We start from the raw sequence: 24,979 nt of genomic DNA, 5'->3' as shown, positions 1-24,979 counted from the left end.
ATTCAATATATTTTTTAATGGGATTTTTCATGTATTAAACAAATATTCTAGTCTATCATATTTTTTTCAAATAGCAAAATATATACATGTATATTTACTGAAATCTTACAATCATAGGGGTCTGAGGGTTCTGAAAAGCACAGAGTTCACTAGAAGCCCTAGAGGTCGCTTTGAAAATGTATATATATTGAAGAAAAATCCTACACACAAAACCCGTATTCCCTATTCTAGTTCGTACCACATCCTTATATTCTGTCTACAACTCCCGCGCGCGACAATATGGATTCACTTCAATTCAGTTCTGCAGACAAGGCACGTGGTAAAGGTCTCACCGCTTCTATTGCATTTAAAGTGCATATTTCACCTTTTATTCCCCCCTCAAAGATCGCGAGGCGACATCGCAGACGCAGTAAAAGTAACTTGAAAATAATGTCATTGGAAGGTAAAGGTTTCGTTCGTATTATTTAGTGCCGGGTCGCCGGGTGATCATTTTGCGTTATGAACGGCTAATGGAATAAAGTTTGCCAGTTATGACGGTTTCTAGTTGGAATGAGCTTTTGGTTTTCTATCCTTGTATCCTTAAAATACAAAAGTTTCTTGAACATTGCTTGCTTATATCCTTATTTTTTCTCATTTAATATCAACGCTAGTAACTGTGCTCTTTTTTATTTGGATATTGTAGACGAACTTACAACCAAGATGTCGAATGTCCAAGTCAAGTAGCCACATTTAATATTCATAGAAAATATTAAAGATTTTAACGGTTCCGTGAATACTTTAATATCAAACAATAGGATCCCACATGCTATATCCTATTCTATGATTGGATGTTTTTTAAAATATTGATTTCAATATTTAATAACTAAGACCAGCTTACCTGTTCAGGCGTGTCAGTCTGGAACGCGTAGCAGTAGCGGTCGGGGTTGGGGTGCGGCGCGCGCGCAACGAACGCGAACAGCGCATGCGGCGCGTCACACGCGGCGTACGAGATGCGCCGCAACGCGTGCGTCATGCGCGCACTCTGCGTAGAGACGGGTCAGCTTGGAATATAATGCGCACTGTCAGAACTTATTTACTATAACAGCTCATGAATACAAGTATCGAGTTCATTAGCCTTATTACCAACCCTAAGTCAATTTGGTCGAGTGAAATTTCCCGTTTATGATGAGATTTATTTCCTTGTTTAAACGGTTGATAGCCAGTATGATAAATATTATGACAGATGTAATATACAATTTGTTTCCGTTGTAAAAAAATATTGTGGGAATACCAATAATTGTTATTACCTTCATTATTATTAATAATAAATAATAATATCCCACTAAATGGTAGACACAATCTCTTTAACTCCAAATGGCTAAGGGTCTTTAAGCAGACCGAAACATGCAATAAGAATAATCAATGGTATAAACTGTAAGTTCGAGCAATCACCTGGTCTGCGGGGTCGCACACCCTGAGCCCGTGCGGCGACACCACCACCAGCGCGGGCGCCGCGTCCGCACTCTCCTGCCGACAACACACACACAACTCGATATAGAATTACAAATAATTGCATCAACAAAAGTAACGAAATACATAGAGGGGTTACCATGAGTATCTCGTTGGAGCGTAGTACCCGTCCCCATCGCTTGCTTTGTCATTATTGAATGTTGCCCATTAGTTAATTAGTGTATCAAAAAAAATATATAGAAAATGAACAGCGACTCTATCGTACATTAAATAAACTATTAATTGCCCGCGTCAATATTAACGTTTTCTCTACAATTACTTTCGTCCACCGAGATGGAATAAATTACATTCGTTACCACGACGTAACCGATAATTCACATAATATTCCTTCTTAAGGTTAGCAATTAAAACATAATATAACAAAACAATGCTGTACGCTAACGAGCAACAGGTAGCCGGCCGTAAATCTTAGCCTGGCCGGAGGGGGGCGTGGGGGGAGGGTTCACTGCACATGGAGTCCATTCCGATATTCAGTTAGGTTACTCTGCCCAAGATTTTCATACAAGCATTTTGAAAATATTTTGTATCAGCTATGCTATAACTCTTCTTAATGTTTAAATATATAAAATTAGATGTTCTGATAATAAGAAATAGATTTTTTTTAAATCGACCTACTCTCTCACCTCTCATTCTGCACCCATTTTAGACCATTTTGGTACCCAATGGTAACACAATACGCCTTTTATGCATATAATTAAGAAATTGTAAATATACCTACATTTTTATAATGTGCAATAACATATTATTGTATTGTATTGTAAGGTTTTTCTCATCAAAACGTAAACATCACATGCGAAGGCCGACAAAACTGTATACTTAGTTAATCTTACCTCCCTGATTGTCACAAGACCCGACTATTACAGGAATGAAGCAAGGGGGGCAGGGTAAACGTCCCTCATTATACATTTTAATTAAGAGCCCCCAGTTAGGCGTAACGACTGCCCGCCGGAATCATTTACCTGTCTCGCAGGGACTTTCTACCTTTGTATTAGCTGGACTCAAATAACTAGATTGCAAATATAATAAAGCAGAAAAGCGAGTTTGAACATGCAAAGCTCTAGAACTCTTTCTCCCTCTCTCAACCTCAGGTGTTTCCGTTTCTATTCGGCTGTTTGCTTGAAGGCCCGGGTTCCACGTAAAAAATATTTTCTTAACATTTGCAAGGCGATAGTGTAATATAGAACTTTTGAAGCTGAAAATTTTGTCAGTTTTATAAAGAGCAGAAGTTGAACTATTCGGTTAACTTTATGATTAAAATTGTCCTCAAAGTGCCATAAATCCTAAGCGTCCTGGCTGTGTTCGCTGCTGAGACACCAGTCTCATAAAGAGGCGCTGTTACATTGCTTACATTTTGTTATTTTAATAAATACTAGCGTTCATTTTTATTTTAAAAACACTATAATTTTGCAAGCTTCAAAGCGAGTTGGCAATAAATTACGCTTGTGGGGTTCGTTGTTTTTACGTAGTAATTATAGTAGTTTATCGTTTTTATATTTTTTACTTCTACGATGCCATTTAATACAAAACACAAAAATAAAAGTTACATATATCGTCATTTCATTTACAAACGCAACGAAATATCCTTTTAAGAACTCACCATATATATTTATATCAGTTATAAAGTAACTAATCATTAGGTTCGCAAGATAAAAAAACATCTAAGCAAAGTTAAAAACAGAAATTATCGCCTTACAGTAAAAGTTAGTTTAGCCATTAAGGTCAATAAACCTCCTCGACTTTACCTTTAATCCACCCCTTGAAATCTGAGTATAAAACTGAAACAATTCCACGCAGACGAAGTCACAACCAAAGCCTAGTGTTAAGTAAAAAAGAATAACTCTATTCGATCTCATCGCGTCGCCATCATTGTTAATCCGTCCGGAGGATTCAAATTGTTCTAGCGAAAGCAATTATTTAAGTTAAACTCGAAAGGTGCCCATAAAATAATCTCTTTCGCTCAAATTGCCTCAGATTAACTTTATGGACTCTTTACTTTCATTGCGGATTTATTTCATAGCTCGGAGTGAGTGCGGTTCAAAGATTCCGTATTTCTAACACCCCGGCAACAACGGGTCAGGAAATGAGTATAAACAATAGCTGCCAGGGACATTTCATCATGATCAAATCGCTTATTCTTTACGAGTATGTTAACAGATAACACTGGTGTCAGATTTTATTCAAGTCGCTTAACAGCATCTGACATGACTTTTACGACTACCCACCGCCATCTAGCGGCAGCTGAGTGAACTTAAATCGCTATAGGATCACACTGTTTACGACCTAATTTTATTTATTGTCAGCTAGAGAGAGTTACAGAAGTCAAAGTAAAGTTTGAAGGTAGGCAATCTAAATATTATTTAAAGCATCTAACATGAGTAAGTACACGCACATAGGAATAGATTCTCCTCTATCAATAGATATCATTACCTCAGCCCTTTGACATTCGACCGAGCTTGATACTATGGCGTCCTCTGATAACATCCACTTTAGACCCTTTTATCAATTTACCTGCACGTGGTACAGCGAACTATCGTCCTTTGACACGCGACAATAAACTTTATCGCTTTGGTAATAAACGCGGTATTCTCTTGGCGGTATCGTCTGCCAACAAGGTCTAACATGTATGAATATTTGCATACAAACTGTCACATCCACTCGACCTTAGGGTGAGAGCCTTTCCATCTCCTATTTATGAAGCGCATGTATGACATTCGCGTCGTAAACGAAGTAATGGAGAGTTACGAGGGGGTAGTTCAAGATATACGCCTTATAGTCTAATATTTTTTTATGTTCCATTCATTTTAATTACAAAGTATGTGCAAATCAACCAGTACCAAAAAATTGTAAACATAACGATCGTCCGAAACAAGCGCATTTTGATTTTAATTACTCAAACATACGAATAGCCGCCTTCACAAATATAATATGATCATGTTAACGTCAAAGTTGATTAGTGCAAACCACACTTAATGAGTTAAAATATACGATTGTTCAAAAGCATTATTCCAGATTTACGAGTCCGCCTCATTGTTACAGAAAGTCAGTGAAATACATTAGTAAGTTTCAAGGTTAATTAAATGAATTCCGCCAAAGCTCGCCGGGACGACTGCGAAGGTTGAGCGAGGCGATGGCGCTACCTAAAGATAAAAAGGGACCGTGCATCGGGTCCCCGTATTCAGGGGACACATGCCCTGGCCAACGACCAATATTTATGTCACACACTTAACATTTCATTTCTATAATTATGAGACACATGACATGAGCTCAGTTGGGGAGATGCAGATTATTACTAAGGTTGAGGCGTGTATTAACCTACTCATCTTTCTACTACTTTCTATTCTATTTTTTTTAATACAGTAGTCAGTATTTGATCTCGTATTTTTATGTACAATCATTCCAAATTCCATCAAACACTTTCCAACGGTTTAATTGTGAAATCGTGGCAGACTTTCATATTTATGAGTTACATGTTTTTTGGATACTCAAATCTTCGTAGCTCCAGGGCGTATGTTTGTAACTACGCCACCGGGTACACGCTGTCAGAGGGGGTGAGTGGCAGGGGGGGAGGGGTTGACAATCACTCGCAGTAACAGGAGAATAGAATGTAAGTTGGAGCAGTCTATGAGTTATCGTTTAAGTTACTGCGCACATATTCTGTAATGAAGACTGTGGTTCAAATATTATAAAGAGTTTTCTTATAAGCGACATTTTATTTTTATGAGAATGACGCCAGGTTGGAATAAAAATTGTTTCGTTTGATTTCTACTCTATATTTGCAATCTGATTTTATTAAATGCAAGTTAATCGCAATCCTATTTACAGGGCTAAATAGCAGAAATTAAAAATTCATGATTTAATTTTCACCAAATTACAACAGGTAGGTACAAGTCAGGAAAAATTTAAGTAAGAAGTGTGGATTGTTAATTAGCTGAGTCGTCAGTGTTTAATTGATCATGAATTGTTTATATTAACTACTGAAGGGAAGGAAAAAATCGCTGCATTGGTAAAATACTAATCAGTAGATAGTAGTCGTTTTCTATTTCTTATTTGGTTTTGTGACTAACTTTAAGTTAGTCAGAATAAAACTAGAGTCAAAAGAGAGTGCAATAAACATTTGTCGCCAACCAACGTGCTCACTCGTGCTCCGCAGCACGTGCGAGCACTAATGGATTCTCACACTGGTGTTTGGTGTAAAACCAGAGCATTAGCGCTTACGGCCGGTGCTGAACAACGACTGTGCGTTTATTGCACACTGTAGCGCATGTGTAGACTACGCGTCTACCAGTCTACAATTATATACAAATGCGTACGCATTCGCAACACGCAGTTCTGCAATGGCTTGCTTTTTAAAAAGGCATGAAAGGATTCGTTCAGGGGCGCGGACACCCCTGGTGTTGCAGGCCTCCACAGGCTGCGGTGACCACTTCCCAATAGGTGGGCCGCGTGCCTGTTTGGTTGCGTAGATAAAAATATATTATACTAGCTAAAATTATATTTTTAAGGCTCTCGCAACTAGAGAATCTTCACTAGATGAAAAACGTGTCGAACTTTCGATTCAGTTATTTTTTGTTATGAAGATAGTTGGAGAGCTGGAAAGCGACATAGGCTAGAGCCATGCTAGTAATTAATATAAATCGCAATATATATATATATATATACTTAAAGCCTAACCTACTATGGGTGATTTAATGAACGTTTGGAAGTGAAGGAATATCAGCGCGGCGCGGTATGCCGAGTGACGGCATTCTCGACAAGCCGTCAATCTTCAATCAAGGAAAACGGCAATCAAAATTTATTCTTGAATAGAAAAAAAAATATGTAAGATTATTGTAGTTCTCACGGAAAAAAGTAATTTTAATCATTAGATTGGAAACATTAGTTCTAAAATATACTTCTACCTAACTTTCAATCGTCTGATCAGGAAAAATTTCAAATGAGACAACGCTAGAACATTTTTCCGGTTTCTTCCTCAGCCGTAAAGCATCGCTCGGGGACCGCTTTCCTACATTTACTTTCGGCACGATCATCGGCATCCTTAGTAGTCAGACCATAGGCACGCAATATTCTCCTTGACAAAATCTGACAGCAATTGTAGTAAAATAACAGGCCATTATGGCCTGTACAGACAATAAACATGACTCTTCCTTCCCACGCGAATCTGTTTAACATTCAGTCAGTCCCTTGGACCATTTTTAATCCGGCCCCGCTCGTGAAAACTCCTGGCACTAAAAGCGCCCCAGTTGTGTAGTGCGCGGTCGACATGAAGCGTTTCACTTTCCCGCCATTGCATACTTTATTCAGACCTTGCTTTTTAATTCAGTTTAAAGTTAGGTCACGAACTAGCCTTGAATAATAGCGGGTGGAAGGCCTGCTGGATTAGCTGCCTAGGTAACTGCTATGTACTGTTGGTGTTTAAACGTGGATGTAAATTACGTTTTTAGTCAATTAGTTTTTGTTTTAACTTCAAGTATCATCGTCCTTTTTGTCCTTTTTGTTTAACTAATAAATAACGGATTTCAATGGATGAAAATATTTTAAGAGTATAAATATATTCGTAATGTACATACAATTTCGACCGCGCAAAACTATCGCTATAAATATTATAGCAAATTTCCAATAAAAATCGTATTTGAACAAATAAATTTAATCGTGCTGCATACTGAAATCCAGTAAGGAGAGAACCTGTATTTATTACCTACAGCCAATATTCGCGAACGCTCACACTCGCTATTTCAACAAATGATCGCTCGCATCGACAATATTTAGAATCGAATACACTCATTAATCGTTCTGCGCATTAAATGCAGCGTATGAGTGCACTTGGTGCAGCACGACTCCAGTGCTTGATATTAATTGCAAATAAAAAAAAAACTTTATTGAATTTGTTAAGAATCTTGTTAAGGAAAATATTGGTTTTGTGATTTAGGTATATATTATTGGTATTTATCTATGAGGAATTTTGTTTTTGATTATATTAGTAACGTACTGATAATCGTCCAAGAACTTTAAACATCACGGATTCTTCGGTTTACGATATGAATGTCTATAAAAAAATTGTTAAAAGCATTTTAGTTTGCCGATTGTTCTTGTGAATAAACTAATTTAAAATAATTTAGCATCTCAGCCACATTAAATGGTTTACGCTATATAAATTCACTATGTATTTATGACGAGTTAAACACAAGCACTACTTATGGAAAACAGAGCAACAATGATTTAAGAGAGGTCGGCCACGGCAAGCCCGGGCCGTATTTGCATAATTTGTTTTTTATTCAGAACGTGCCGAGACGGCATGCAAAATAAATCTGCGGCCTAAATTATGAACGTACGGCTGTGACGTGCCACGAAACTGACCTGGAGATTGGCACAAAGTACGAGAACGCGGAGAGAGGGAATGCTATGTTGATATCACTGAGCCAATATCAAAACATAAAATAAACAGATTGAAGTTAAGTTTAGCTTAGAATAAGAATCTTGCCTTTTAATTTGTCAGCAATTTTCGACTTAAAAGGTATGAAATGATTTTACTTGTGATACTGACTGACATTTTCGTTCTTCTTCATCTTCGTCGAGACGATCGTACTAATTGCAACATAAATACAACAATATCTTCATTTAAAATGAAGCAAGCAATGGCAAAACAAAAATATGCCAACCTAGGCGTGAAATTAAAATCTAGATTCTTTATTTTTTTTCGAAGTCCCCCGACAACCCTTTATATTTTCCTGAACACAATGACAGCGCACCAAGATGAGACTACCAAAGGTATTAATTAAAATCTCAGTTCTTTTGAAACGACAATAGGGCACACAGACAAAGTTTTACAAATAGAAGGTTCTGAAAGGAGACTGCGACCCAGGGGAGGCCTGCGTTACAGGGCGGTCCCATTGCTACGTTGCGTTCCATCGTCTGCCGTCACGTTGACGTCTGTTAATGAATCAACGCAGAACAACAACATTACCGATAAAAAACCAAGCCGCGACGTGCTACGACTGAGCAATGGCACCGCACTCTAAGAAAATGGTTTGTTTCAATGGAATTCGTTGCATCTTGTTGTTTGAATATTATATTTTATCTCTCAAGATAATATGGACTATACATATATGGACCTGTATGTACAGTCTTATATAAGTAAATTAATTCATTCATTCATTACAATTCTAACACGAATATCGAAGCATGTGGCCATGCTGGTCTGGGAGCGAAGACAATACAATGCGCTAGCTGCATTTCATCCCAGCCGCGCAGATTGTAAACATCAATGAATGGGCTATTAAAAGGCAAAAGGGCTGAAAGGAAAAACTAGAGATTCTTTTCGATTCATAGAGGACGGGCTAGTAACCTGATACTATGTCTGAATCCCTATACAACCAATAAGCCAGCTATCAAACTAAACTTTGTTTTCGAGTTTTACCACTTGTGGACGGTGTGTCTTCACAGTCAAAAATAAAGACATACCGTATGAAGTATATATTATTTCCATCTTAGGTATGACGTCGATACAAATGGAAGAATCTTAGAAAGTGACTTTACGAGTATATTTTTTAAGTGTCATTTCTCATCTCTTCCTTTTATTGAATCAATCACATCCTACACGATTGTGTAGTCTTTACAAGTTGACTTTACATTGAACTTAACGCATAATCCAAAGTATGTTCCAAGCCATGGCAGAAAATTCCAGGGTGAGGGGGGAAGGCGGACGGGGCAGAGGAGGCGGGGAAGGTGTTATTTTTCTTAAATTACCAAAACCTCGTGTCACCTGCCTACTCGTCCCGCCCGGGATAATTAAAGCGCCTGATGGTGAATGTCCGGGGAGCTAGGGTTACCAACTTTTGAAACTTGGCGTGGAATAATTGAAAGTATACGAGCTCCCCATTGCTCAGTCATGCTCCGATGTTTTGACGTCCGTCGACGGTAAACGCAGAAATTGCATAGAGACGCGACGTACGTCGATTTATGTCAGTGTCAAAACCTATGGAAAACAGCGTTGCACAACGGAGCGACAAAACGCAGCGTACCTACCAATGGAGACTGGCTTTAATTCTTTGCTTTCTTTGCTATTATAAGGTCACGTATATCTTCCTTCTGGGACAGATTGCGTGATAGTAATAGCATTCCTAAAGTAATTTGTAAAGACTTGACAAGCCCGATGATGCTATATTGGATCACAGCACATCGGGAACCTAACAAAAAATGATTTATTGTAAGACTGAAAATACGCCTTGTGGCTTTATTTCTACTTTATTTGATTTAGATAATAACATTGTATTTATTTTACATATGTAAATGTACAAATGTATGGGTTTTTACCTAAAATAAATAACTATTATTATATTATTCAACATCAAAGTATCCCATCTAAGTTACCCTGTGTTTTATTCCCAATTTAATTCTACACGTGAAATATATCACATGTGTTATTTAAAATATAAAAAATATATTTCAAAATGAATAAAACTCCAAACTAAATATCTTATTTTAAATAACATTTCAAAGAAAAGATATATTAAGTATTATATTACATAAGTATAAAAATTCCCTTGTTTCAACATATATTAACTTAAATCACCCAAAAGAAATTTGTGTCAGCCCTGATGTCACAGTAACGCGTTACGATGAGGAAAGTTGTTCTTACAGACTAACTTCTAACGCAATATTATCTGTCCCATCAGGACACGCAAATATGGCCCTTGAGACAATCCATCAAGGTCCTCGCGGGATGGCAAAACTTTGTTTTTGGCTTATCGCAGATTCGCGAATAAATCGTAGGTTATGTTTTATCGCGGTTGGAACGCAATCGGGAAAATAAGGAGTTCTGATTGGTTAGAATATTTATGGCTATTACCTTGAGAGTTTTGTACCTATTTAGAATAATATAACGTTTCAAATCCTTACTAATATTATGCGAAAGTTTGTCTGTCTATATGTCTGTCCGTTCCACTTTCAAGGCTAGACAGACCGCTAGACCGATTTTTATGAAGTTTGGTATGCAATTTTGGTTGGTGAATGTATATGTGAAATTCATTTCTGTTTCGCTTTCGCAGAGAAATTCACGCGGGTGAAACCACGGACAAAAGCTGGTGTAAAAAAAGTTTGTTATGGTTTTAGCCTCAAGCATTTCACTGAGAAATTTGAAATCGCTGAAAAATGTCGCGCTCCCCATCAAGTGGGCCGCGTGCCTGTTCTGTAGTACTTATAAAAAGTCATGTTTATAAATAGGAAAAAAAACAAAACGAAACGTAACCAGCAACCACAACAATAATCACTTAAAGATTTTTCAAACGAGATACTGAAAAGTTATGATAAGTGGCCGCAGTAGTTTAAAAAGATATTTTTAAACTGAAAAACATGCATAGTATGTAAGTAAATAGTAAAAGAAAATTAAAGCATAGTATGTAAATGGCCCGTGCCCAGCAGCGGGACACGAAGTACAGGCTACCAAAAAAATTAAATGCCACACTAAATTTATTTCCCAAATCGTGAATAGTAGAAAACTGTAGTTTTTTTGAAGCTTTATATATGTATTCAATAAATTAAATACCAAAGTTAAATAACAAAACACCTAAACATAAAATAAAAAATATTCATAATTTGTCAAACTACAGAGACTTCACGATTAAACAAAACTTACCAAGTATCGCAATCGTGCTGCAAGTCGTGTTAATTCAATTGTAAATTAAATAAAACTTGATGAAAGTCCTCAAAACAATCCCCGATAGTGAAACTTACGAAAGCTTAAAGGAGCGGCAGCGCGGCGCGGCCGTCGACGGCTGGAGCCACACTGAAAGCGCGAAGCTCGCCGCCCGCCCTAGCACTGTCCCGCCCCAAGCCTACGCACCATTCGCCATTGCACAAAAGCTTCGACGTACGATTCTAAAGAAAAATATTCACACACATAGTGCTATAATTATAAAACCTTGTATCATTAAGCTTTGGCAAACACTAGACCAGACAAAAGATTTTTAATTAGTAGTGTGAAAAAACATATCTACCCATGTACACGCGAAGGAATAAACCAAACCAAATTTTAAATTTTATGTAAAATGTAAAAAGATGATAACAGTTAGCCCAAAGGATTTGTTATTATTCGTGTTATTTCATAGTTATTTATTCAATCAATTCGACTATACTATATTTAAAAAATACATATATAATGTATAAAAAAAATGCCATGTACAATCCAAAAATGTCTCCTGGTGACGTCAACAATGCCTTGTAATTTAATGAGTCGGAATCCAGAGGTTGCGCTAACGAGGCGTGTAATGTAGTTGGCGGTGGGAATTAAGAGTTCGGCGATAAATATGTCGCGACCTTCACCGGTAATGTCGGTGGCAAACGTGTTTCGCAGAAACGTCTACTGAAGTCCATTGACCCTGTGATAACGTCTGTACTAGTCCTTATCCTTACATATTATAACATAGTTATCGGCTTTGTTTGTCTTTCTGTCTGTTCGCGATAAACTCAAAATCTACTGCTGGTATTTTTATGCGGTTTTCAACATAGGTAGAGTGATTCCTGAGGAAGGTTCAAGTGTATTGTTTATACCCAAGCGAAGCCATGTTGGGCCGCTAGTTAATAATAAGTAGAACTTAATACTCTTACTTCAAAATCAGGAAAATGTAAAAATAAAATTCTAATATAAAAAATTGTCTGGTATTAAAACATTAGGTTCACGTATGTAAATACAAATCTTGTGAAAATATTAAAACACCATACATACATTTTATGAAATTTTATTAAGTTTTCTTTGATGAAACTGTCGTGGATGCCAGGTAAATATTTTGTCATACGTAATTCCAAAAACTCTAATTAAGTAATCATTAAATACGATGTCAATAAAAAAAAATGAAATAAAAATGATAACGATATATTGTCAGCGACTGTACTCGTATTTCAGTTGGCGTGCGCTGAGGCTGTTCGGTTACGACCCGAACGCGACGGCCGCGTGGGTTTCCTTCCATTTCGATATTGAGGCTCTAGCAAATTGCCAGCTATTTTAAAAAATGTGGATATGTAAAACTATATTAAATATATTTAGGTATACATTTAGGTAATAGTCCTATGACGCGACAGGAAACCGGACCCTGGGCTCCGACGCTCAAATAGCTGGGAAGCAATCGGGAAAACGCTCAAATGAGAGTGAGAGAGTCCTGTTGAAGTTTGCGAACGGCCGAACGTAGCGAGTTAACGTATATTGCTGGTTTTTCCCTGCGACAGTAAACATCTCACATACAAACTACACAATGTATTTTGATTAGCATTCACATTCGCTTCCATCTAATTTCGTCGAAAGTGTATTTCTAGCATTTGTGTAGTCTACATGTTGTGAAATAATAACCACAACATAGAAAATTGAAGATGCAAAACAAAATTTAAGTAATATATGAACTTACCTAAAAAATACTATCGTTAAAATAACACGATTTTCAATAAGAGGAATACATAAAATACATCGCAATAATGACATTTTCTTCTTTCTATAACATATGTTTTGCATTTCCCGCTGCTTTGTCTGCCCTATTCCATTTTTATTTTTACATAGTGTAAAACAAACTCGCTTCCCGCTGTCTGTCCCAATGTATGCAAAATTAAAAATTCATTTATGTAGGTAGCAAGGTCTCACTATTTAAGTTTACAAAAACCTGTGGCTGATGAGTCTCGCTCTTCAAAAACAATGGTATTACAGGCAAAATAAGGTTGATAATTATATTATGATTGCATAAACAATATAAATAATTTATGGCATATATTGTAGATGCAATCGTTTATATAAATCAAATAATATTACTTATGTTTATTTCCCATTAAGAGAAAACGTATGTTTCGATTTTTAATATTACGCAACGGATTTTGATGCGGTTTTTTAATTAGATAGTGTGATTCGTGAGAAAGGTTTAGGTGTATAATTTATTGTGATTTTACCCGAGCGAAGCCGGGACGAGTAGCTAGTAATAACAATAATTCATTGAATGTTCTTTAAAGCAAATAAATCACCAGTATAACCTAAGTCACAGTAATCAGCCTCGTCTAGGTCTGATACCAGTCGACTGTGTCCCGGTTATCTGCGGACAGCGCAACTAACGAATTACTTGTTAATTCCCAGTTTGCCTTGTCGCTTTATCAGGGCTCACGATGGATTAACTTGCATTGTAATTTTATTTCTGTTATTCTGTAGTCAAGAAATGAATGTGTATACCAAACTTGTAATGTAATATAATGTTTATATCTATATTCTTTGCAACAAGAGAATCTGTTTTTTTTTTCATTATAAAAACAATCACTATTTTCTCCACGTTACCACACTGGTGTGAAGGTGGGTAAGTCGTGATTTTATGCGACCGAACCTTCACGCTGAGCCTTCACACCCGTGGAAATTGGCTTTCCGGCCTTCACACAGACATATTTGGAGAATGAATGAACGTGTCATAATCATAACAATGCAGAAATGATCAAGACATGAAAAATTCGACAAATTTAATGAAAAACCTGAAAGCGAAAGTAGGTGGTGCCATATCCATACTTCCATATTAATATTATAAAGAGGAAAGATCTGTATTTTGTTAGTAATGAATAAACTCAAAACCTACCGAATCGATTTTGATGAAGTTTGAGAGAGATAGACGTTTTGGCTATCTTTATCTAGAGTAACATACGTTTTATGGTTTTACCCGAACGAAGCCGGGGTGGGCCGCCAGTGAAAAGTAAATTAAATAGAGCCATTTCTTATTTCTTCGAGATGATACTGTCGCGTCTGAAGCTCAAGTCCCAAAAGCCATTAGAAACACGAAACCGTGATGGATAGAAACAATTGACACGAACTCATTGTTACGAACAGCCTTTTACGTCGATTCTTCAACCACACTAAATGCAGGATTTTATCTGTTATTTAATTTTAAACAAACGACGATCTTCAAGGTCTCTGAATACCTATTATATAAATACGAGTAATTACTCTATTTTGCATATTTTTTGTCAAAATTATGCGTAGGCTAACCGCAGGGCTGTACAAAAGACGTTAGAATTAACATACAAATAACAAAATATTGCCGTTTGAGGTACTCATTCATTATTACAATCTTACGATCAAAGCGAATATTTACAGGCTTAGTAATGAAAAGAAGCATTTAAAACTTACGAACTAAGCTGAATAGCATACAATTGACACAGTTCTCTTGCTGTCCAATTCTGAAGATAAAGCAGCTATTGAATTCCGCTTTGAATATTCACGAACATAAAATCTTCATTATAATTACAAAATATATGCAATTTATATTTCACCATTGAGACACCTATATTTTATTTATGTAAAATGTAAAAAGATGATAACAGTTAGCCCAAAGGATTTGTTATTATTCGTGTTATTTCATAGTTATTTATTCAATCAATTCGACTATACTATATTTAAAAAATACATATATAATGTATAAAAAAAATGCCATGTACAATCCAAAAATGTCTCCTGGTGACGTCAACAATGCCTTGTAATTTAATGAGTCGGAATCCAGAGGTTGCGCTAACGAGGCGTGTAATGTAGTTGGCGGTGGGAATTAAGAGTTCGGCGATAAATATGTCGCGACCTTCACCGGTAATGTCGGTGGCAAACGTGTTTCGCAGAAACGTCTACTGAAGTCCATTGACCCTGTGATAACGTCTGTACTAGTCCTTACTTACATATTATAACATAGTTATCGGCTTTGTTTGTCTTTCTGTCTGTTCGCGATAAACTCAAAATCTACTGCTGGTATTTTTATGCGGTTTTCAACATAGGTAGAGTGATTCCTGAGGAAGGTTCAAGTGTATTGTTTATACCCAAGCGAAGCCATGTTGGGCCGCTAGTTAATAATAAGTAGAACTTAATACTCTTACTTCAAAATCAGGAAAATGTAAAAATAAAATTCTAATATAAAAAATTGTCTGGTATTAAAACATTAGGTTCACGTATGTAAATACAAATCTTGTGAAAATATTAAAACACCATACATACATTTTATGAAATTTTATTAAGTTTTCTTTGATGAAACTGTCGTGGATGCCAGGTAAATATTTTGTCATACGTAATTCCAAAAACTCTAATTAAGTAATCATTAAATACGATGTCAATAAAAAAAAATGAAATAAAAATGATAACGATATATTGTCAGCGACTGTACTCGTATTTCAGTTGGCGTGCGCTGAGGCTGTTCGGTTACGACCCGAACGCGACGGCCGCGTGGGTTTCCTTCCATTTCGATATTGAGGCTCTAGCAAATTGCCAGCTATTTTAAAAAATGTGGATATGTAAAACTATATTAAATATATTTAGGTATACATTTAGGTAATAGTCCTATGACGCGACAGGAAACCGGACCCTGGGCTCCGACGCTCAAATAGCTGGGAAGCAATTGGGAAAACGCTCAGATGAGAGTGAGAGAGTCCTGTTGAAGTTTGCGAACGGCCGAACGTAGCGAGTTAACGTATATTGCTGGTTTTTCCCTGCGACAGTAAACATCTCACATACAAACTACACAATGTATTTTGATTAGCATTCACATTCGCTTCCATCTAATTTCGTCGAAAGTGTATTTCTAGCATTTGTGTAGTCTACATGTTGTGAAATAATAACCACAACATAGAAAATTGAAGATGCAAAACGAAATTTAAGTAATATATGAACTTACCTAAAAATTACTATCGTTAAAATAACACGATTGTTGAGATTTTCAATAAGAGGAATACATAAAATACATCGCAATAATGACATTTTCTTCTTTCTATAACATATGTTTTGCATTTACCGCTGCTTTGTCTGCCCTATTCCATTTTTATTTTTACATAGTGTAAAACAAACTCGCTTCCCGCTGTCTGTCCCAATGTATGCAAAATTAAAAATTCATTTATTCCTTTACAATTCGTTACATGTAGGTAGCAAGGTCTCACCATTTAAGTTTACAATAACCTGTAGCTGATGAGTCTCGCTCTTCAAAAACAATGGTATTACAGGCAAAATAAAGTTGATAATTATATGATGATTATATTATGATTGCATAAACAATATAAATAATTTATGGCATATATTGTAGATGCAATCGTTTATATAAATCAAATAATATTACTTATGTTTATTTCCCATTAAGAGAAAACGTATGTTTCGATTTTTAATATTACGCAACGGATTTTTAATTAGATAGTGTGATTCGTGTGAAAAATTTAGGTGTATAATTTATTGTGATTTTACCCGAGCGAAGCCGGGACGAGTAGCTAGTAATAACAATAATTCATTGAATGTTCTTTACAGCAAATAAATCACCAGTATAACCTAAGTCACAGTAATCAGCCTCGTCTAGGTCTGATACCAGTCGACTGTGTCCCGATTATCTGCGGACAGCGCAACTAACGAATTACTTGTTAATTCCCAGTTTGCCTTGTCGCTTTATCAGGGCTCACGATGGATTAACTTGCATTGTAATTTTATTTCTGTTATTCTGTAGTCAAGAAATGAATGTGTATACCAAACTTGTAATGTAATATAATGTTTATATCTATATTCTTTGCAACAAGAGAATCTGTTTTTTTTTTCATTATAAAAACAATCACTATTTTCTCCACATTACCACACTGGTGTGAAGGTGGGTAAGTCGTGATTTTATGCGACCGAACCTTCACGCTGAGCCTTCACACCCGTGGAAATTGGCTTTCCGGCCTTCACACTGACATATTTGGAGATTGAATGAACGTGTCATAATCAAAACAATGCAGAAATGATCAAGACATAAAAAATACGACAAATTTGATCAAAAACCTGAAAGCGAAAGTAGGTGGTGCCATATCCATATTTCCATATTAATATTATAAAGAGGAAAGATCTGTATTTTGTTAGTAATGAATAAACTCAAAACTTACCGAATCGATTTTGATGAAGTTTGAAAGAGATAGACGTTTTGGCTATCTTTATCTAGAGTAACATACGTTTTATGGTTTTACCCGAACGAAGCCGGGGCGGGCCGCCAGTGAAAAGTAAATTAAATAGAGCCATTTCTTATTTCTTCGAGATGATACTGTCGCGTCTGAAGCTCAAGTCCCAAAAGCCATTAGAAACACGAAACCGTGATGGATAGAAACAATTGATACCAACTCATTGTTACGAACAGCCTTTTACGTCGATTCTTCAACCACACTAAATGCAGGAATTCATCTATTATTTAATTTTAAACAAATGTCTCGGAATACCTATTATATAAATACGAGTAATTACTCTATTTTGCATATTTTTTGTCAAAATTATGCGTAGGCTGACCGCAGGGCGGTACAAAAGACGTTAGAATTAACATACAAATAACAAAATATTGCCGTTTGAGGTACTCATTCATTATTACAATCTTACGATCAATGTGAATATTTACAGGCTTAGTAATGAAAAGAAGCATTTAAAACTTACTAACTAAGCTGAATAGCATACAATTGACACAGTTCTCTTGCTGTCCAATTCTGAAGATAAAGCAGCTATTGAATTCCGCTTTGAATATTCACGAACATAAAATCTTCATTATAATTACAAAATATATGCAATTTATATTTCCCCTTTGAGACACCCCACGTAGGTTTAGCCGCTAGGAAAACGTCTGTATAAGTAACATATTGTATACAAACCAAGTAAATCCGTTGGTTGTTGTTTAAACCTTGAAAAACATGCGTAAAACTTTTCCCATGGTGACACGACCTAAAACCGACCTTCCAGAATGGCGAACTCAGTCATTGCGAAGTCAATGCAATGTTGTCGAAACAAAAGAAGTTGAACAAAGTGGCGAGCACCAGCTTGCGGTGTTTCCACTCAGAGCGCGCTCCACGTCACTCTGATTTAATTACCAAGATTGTAATTACGTCGCCATTCCGTATTGTACTTGCTACTTGGTTTAATTAACGTCAAAGTACAGTTTCTTAAAATACAACTCACAATATATTTAACTTGAAATAAATCAGTATATTTGTACCGAACAGATACGTATGGCGTCGTCGCCGGCCGCAGCTGCTAGCTGTGCCGCAAGGGAGAACCAACCTGGTGAAAGAGGCGCCGCTGACGCGGGCATTGCGCACAATTAATATCGTGGCTAATGATCTGGACCTATTTTGTTGCTCTTTGAATGATTTCAGAAGAATTGGACTATATGTGATTTGCTACAGATTACAATAGGCTCATTCTAACGCATTAGGTAATAACCTGTAATGTTAGATGTAAGAAATGTTAATAAATAAATTAAAAAAAAAATAATATTAGTTTACATGGATATGAATAAATATTCGAAGCTTGGATGAATGTAATAATTTATAGAAGCCATCATCCATTTCTCGGATGATCATTGTCCAAGCCGAGAAACGGATGATCATTTTGCATTACAAGCACTTGCTTAAAATGATTGAATATTTCTCGAAAGTTATACAGAATTAAATTAAAGTCAATCAAGAACCTATTTAAAAAGAAATAGGTGTTTTGATAATTTTGTGACGTCAATCAATGAAATTTGTCATAAAATAGAAAAGTGTTCTAACTTCTAAAAAGAAAAAAATGTAATTTATTTAAAACTGCACTTAAGGTGAATATTTTTATTTTACCTTACCCTGTCTTTGTTAAGCTAAAACTAAATAGCGAGGGTAAAATGGCGGCTGAAATAAAGTGTGGTGTACAGAGCTGGCCAGGACGTATGAAATGAGAAAATGGGGATCCGTGTGCGGTGAGCGGAACGGCAAACGTCATTAAAAAGAGATTGCGGGCACTTGCTCAAACACTTCCTTGTACACACTACGTCACTTCTAAACATTGTATTATTTCAATATAGCCCATGTCGCCGATATACGTACAGAGGTCAATGACCAATAAATTAACGTATGGTTTTGTGTGTCTACATAACATGAGATTCTTTTTGACAGTTTTCTTTAACATAAGATATTCAGAAAAAGAAGAATAAATAAAGAATAAGGTGTAAGAGTGTAATATTCAAATAATTAATTTTAAGAATAAAAAAAATAGCATTTATTCAGGTAACTTAAGTTCCCAAATTACAATTACTCGTATATAAAAAATATATTACATTAAAATTATGTTGACCATCATCTTCTCTTAATACCTCTTCATCGGAAATAAATCTTCCAAATATTTTGATTGAATTCGATTCTTCAACCACACTAAATGCAGGATTTTATCTGTTATTTAATTTTAAACAAATGACGATCTTCAAGGTCTCGGAATACCTATTATATAAATACGAGTAATTACTCTATTTTGCATATTTTTTGTCAAAATTATGCGTAGGCTGACCGCAGGGCGGTACAAAAGACGTTAGAATTAACATACAAATAACAAAATATTGCCGTTTGAGGTACTCATTCATTATTACAATCTTACGATCAATGCGAATATTTACAGGCTTAGTAATGAAAAGAAGCATTTAAAACTTACTAAATAAGCTGAATAGCATACAATTGACACAGTTCTCTTGCTGTCCAATTCTGAAGATAAAGCAGCTATTGAATTCCGCTTTGAATATTCACGAACATAAAATCTTCATTATAATTACAAAATATATGCAATTTATATTTCCCCTTTGAGACACCCCACGCAGGTTTAGCTGCTAGGAAAACGTCTGTATAAGTAACAAACTGTATACAAACCAAGTAAATCCGTTGGTTGTTGTTTAAACCTTGAAAAACATGCGTAAAGCTTTTCCCATGGTGACACGACCTAAAACCGACCTTCCAGAATGGCGAACTCAGTCATTGCGAAGTCAATGCAATGTTGTCGAAACAAAAGAAGTTGAACAAAGTGGCGAGCACCAGCTTGCGGTGTTTCCACTCAGAGCGCGCTCCACGTCACTCTGATTTAATTAACAAAGATGTTAATTACGTCGCCATTCCGTATTGTACTTGCTACTTTGTTTAATTAACGTCAAAGTACAGTTTCTTAAAATACAACTCACAATATTAGTTTACATGGATATGAATAAATATTCGAAGCTTGGATGAATGTAATAATTTATAGAAGCCATCATCGATTTCTCGGATGATCATTGTCCAAGCCGAGAAACGGATGATCATTTTGCATTACAAGCACTTGCTTAAAATGATTGAATATTTCTCGAAAGGTATACAGAATTAAATTAAAGTCAATCAAGAACCTATTTAAAAAGAAATAGGTGTTTTGATAATTTTGTGACGTCAATCAATGAAATTTGTCATAAAATAGAAAAGTGTTCTAACTTCTAAAAAGAAAAAAATGTAATTTATTTAAAACTGCACTTAAGGTGAATATTTTTATTTTACCTTACCCTGTCTTTGTTAAGCTAAAACTAAATAGCGAGGGTAAAATGGCGGCTGAAATAAAGTGTGGTGTACAGAGCTGGCCAGGACGTATGAAATGAGAAAATGGGGATCCGTGTGCGGTGAGCGGAACGGCAAACGTCATTAAAAAGAGATTGCGGGCACTTGCTCAAACACTTCCTTGTACACACTACGTCACTTCTAAACATTGTATTATTTCAATATAGCCCATGTCGCCGATATACGTACAGAGGTCAATGACCAATAAATTAACGTATGGTTTTGTGTGTCTACATAACATGAGATTCTTTTTGACAGTTTTCTTTAACATAAGATATTCAGAAAAAGAAGAATAAATAAAGAATAAGGTGTAAGAGTGTAATATTCAAATAATTAATTTTAAGAATAAAAAAATAGCATTTATTCAGGTAACTTAAGTTCCCAAATTACAATTACTCGTATATAAAAAATATATTACATTAAAATTATGTTGACCATCATCTTCTCTTAATACCTCTTCATCGGAAATAAATCTTCCAAATATTTTGATTGAATTCGATTCTTCAACCACACTAAATGCAGGATTTTATCTGTTATTTAATTTTAAACAAATGACGATCTTCAAGGTCTCGGAATACCTATTATATAAATACGAGTAATTACTCTATTTTGCATATTTTTTGTCAAAATTATGCGTAGGCTGACCGCAGGGCGGTACAAAAGACGTTAGAATTAACATACAAATAACAAAATATTGCCGTTTGAGGTACTCATTCATTATTACAATCTTACGATCAATGCGAATATTTACAGGCTTAGTAATGAAAAGAAGCATTTAAAACTTACGAACTAAGCTGAATAGCATACAATTGACACAGTTCTCTTGCTGTCCAATTCTGAAGATAAAGCAGCTATTGAATTCCGCTTTGAATATTCACGAACATAAAATCTTCATTATAATTACAAAATATATGCAATTTATATTTCCCCTTTGAGACACCCCACGCAGGTTTAGCTGCTAGGAAAACGTCTGTATAAGTAACAAACTGTATACAAACCAAGTAAATCCGTTGGTTGTTGTTTAAACCTTGAAAAACATGCGTAAAGCTTTTCCCATGGTGACACGACCTAAAACCGACCTTCCAGAATGGCGAACTCAGTCATTGCGAAGTCAATGCAATGTTGTCGAAACAAAAGAAGTTGAACAAAGTGGCGAGCACCAGCTTGCGGTGTTTCCACTCAGAGCGCGCTCCACGTCACTCTGATTTAATTAACAAAGATGTTAATTACGTCGCCATTCCGTATTGTACTTGCTACTTTGTTTAATTAACGTCAAAGTACAGTTTCTTAAAATACAACTCACAATATTAGTTTACATGGATATGAATAAATATTCGAAGCTTGGATGAATGTAATAATTTATAGAAGCCATCATCGATTTCTCGGATGATCATTGTCCAAGCCGAGAAACGGATGATCATTTTGCATTACAAGCACTTGCTTAAAATGATTGAATATTTCTCGAAAGGTATACAGAATTAAATTAAAGTCAATCAAGAACCTATTTAAAAAGAAATAGGTGTTTTGATAATTTTGTGACGTCAATCAATGAAATTTGTCATAAAATAGAAAAGTGTTCTAACTTCTAAAAAGAAAAAAATGTAATTTATTTAAAACTGCACTTAAGGTGAATATTTTTATTTTACCTTACCCTGTCTTTGTTAAGCTAAAACTAAATAGCGAGGGTAAAATGGCGGCTGAAATAAAGTGTGGTGTACAGAGCTGGCCAGGACGTATGAAATGAGAAAATGGGGATCCGTGTGCGGTGAGCGGAACGGCAAACGTCATTAAAAAGAGATTGCGGGCACTTGCTCAAACACTTCCTTGTACACACTACGTCACTTCTAAACATTGTATTATTTCAATATAGCCCATGTTGCCGATATACGTACAGAGCTCAATGAGCAATAAATTAACGTATGGTTTTGTGTGTCTACATAACATGAGATTCTTTTTGACAGTTTTTTTTAACATAAGATATTCAGAAAAAACAAGAATAAATAAAGAATAAGGTATTAGAGTGTAATATTCAAATAAGTAATTTTAAGAATAAAAAAAATATTTATTCAGGTATCTTAAGTTCCCAAATTACAATTACTCGTATATAAAAAATATATTACATTAATATTATGTTGACCATCATCTTCTCTTAATACCTCTTCATCGGAAATAAATCTTCCAAATATTTTGATTGAATTCATTCCAACCGAAAACAAGCCAGGCATTACGTCGGGTCGCGATATCAGATTCGATGGCCGTCAGATAGCGCTGGCTCGGATACGAGCCATTCTCCGTTTCCCCGGCCGTAATTTGTCGACGCTGGAAAATGAAGGAAATACTTCTGCTTTTTACGATTTTGTAATGCTAAATCAATCTGTGATTTACACTATCGAGTTAAACGATAAAGAAAAAAAAAGAGATTTTTTAAATAAAAATGTTTTGTGTGTGAAGTTTAGTTTCTCTCAGTATTAATAGAATTCTTGGATAAATAACTAATTAGCGAGCATTTCGTTAAAATATGTTTTTACATAACTAAAACTCGTTAAGGCCTTTCTTAAGGGCTATTCGCTGTACTTGACCCTAAAACTTGCTGCCCAACGCAGTTAATTTTGATATTTTCCACGTAACGCCCCGAGTTAGTGAAAAAGTTCTAAGTAGCGAAAGCATTACATTTCAGAAGCTTGAGAAGGTACCTCCTTAAAGATAAAATGTTATATAAGTTTGAATTACATATTTTATATCGTGATCTCAGTTTTGCGCTCATTTAATTTGAGTTCTTCTGACTCTTATTAAAAACACAAAAGATTTGACTTTATTTATTTAAATATAAAGTTTAATCTTTACACTTCCATATTTTGTAATGAGCAATCTTAAAAGAAAACACTGAATCGAAACTAGTTGCTATTAGTGTTGTAAATATAGCGAAATATGTATTACACATGCTTGAAATTACTACTAGCATGTAGTGTTGTTGTCGCCGTTTTTTATCACAGTTATGACATATAAGTATATAAATTAGTTATAGCATGACATAGAAGTGTGTTAAAAAACGTCGTATGACCGTATGTGTTATAAAAGAAGCAATAATATTACTTCTTCACCATAAAGAAACTGTATTATTCTTTATGGTGAAAATAGTAACATAGGTAGGTACCGTAAACTCTTCAGTCTAGTTACACTTTGGCACAGTTTTCGAGAAAGAACCAAAGACTCATACAGTCGACCAACTTTTGCTTGCTTATGACGTTATGCGGAAAGTTTCCTTCAATCTACAGTCGTCGAAGCTCGCAGTTCATTTGAACGGTTACAATTCCCGGCAGATTTTGCGAAGCATTTACTAAAGATAAAAACTTTTCTTACTGACTTCCGAAAAGGGTAAAAAAATATATATTAATATAATTGTGTGAAAACTTTGTTCCGTAAAGTATAAGGTAAGAGGTCCTTTGAATGGCAGAAGTAAATCTTCGACATGCTTTTCGGGATTTGGTCACCGACTAATAAACCAAACTTTTAGAAGTTTACGAAGTTTTTGTCAAAGGAAGTACATATAAAATACTTATCTTCCATTTTACATTTTTCTGTAAACGAAGCTATCATTCATTACATTAAACATACCCAAATAACAATCTATTAGCTGACATATTCTAAAAGTTAATCCAATATGCGACTAATAAAAACTTTATATTTATATTTACCTGTTTCACCTTTGTTAAGGTATTTTTTAATTTAATATAAGTTTTAGTACATCCAAAATTAAGGTCATACTCGTAGTTAAAGTCTGATGCCAAAAATATACTTACTGAAAACACTTGCTTCCTCTTTAGCTGTCGTGAGTCGTGCATAGTTCAGTGCTTGAATTTGGGCATAATCAGCGTCCGTCAAGTAGCAACGAGCTCATTTGGGAACTCTCGCAGTAATGAGCGATGTACAGTCGACTGGCACGTTATCCTGTATTTTTAAACGTTTTCCTATATTTTAAATGTTTTAATTTAGAGCAAAATATCGATTTTATGTTAATTCATGGCTAATATGTGGAACTGTTTATTTTATAAGACTAACTATACATAGCATGTTAAAGCAAATAAATGTATTCAATAGGTTGATGTGATGTTCACTGTACCGT

General features: G+C 35.4%; 1 protein-coding gene across 5 annotated transcripts in view; it reads right to left on the bottom strand.

The window, feature by feature from the left end:
- LOC128671476 (uncharacterized) overlaps window positions 1-24,979 on the bottom strand; it is a 159,772-nt gene that overhangs the window by 38,585 nt on the left and 96,208 nt on the right. For all 5 annotated transcript variants that reach the window (XM_053747937.2, XM_053747935.1, XM_053747939.2 and 2 more), the window contains 2 exons: window positions 1,432-1,506; window positions 878-1,021 (listed from right to left, as the gene is read on the bottom strand). In XM_053747937.2, the coding sequence (XP_053603912.1) occupies window positions 878-1,021; window positions 1,432-1,506 (219 nt within the window). The remainder of the gene's footprint in view (window positions 1-877; window positions 1,022-1,431; window positions 1,507-24,979) is intronic.

This window comes from Plodia interpunctella, chromosome 7 (genome assembly GCF_027563975.2).
Source record: "Plodia interpunctella isolate USDA-ARS_2022_Savannah chromosome 7, ilPloInte3.2, whole genome shotgun sequence".
NCBI classification, from domain to species: domain Eukaryota; kingdom Metazoa; phylum Arthropoda; class Insecta; order Lepidoptera; family Pyralidae; genus Plodia; species Plodia interpunctella.
This window is presented reverse-complemented; position numbering and strand designations above follow the sequence as displayed.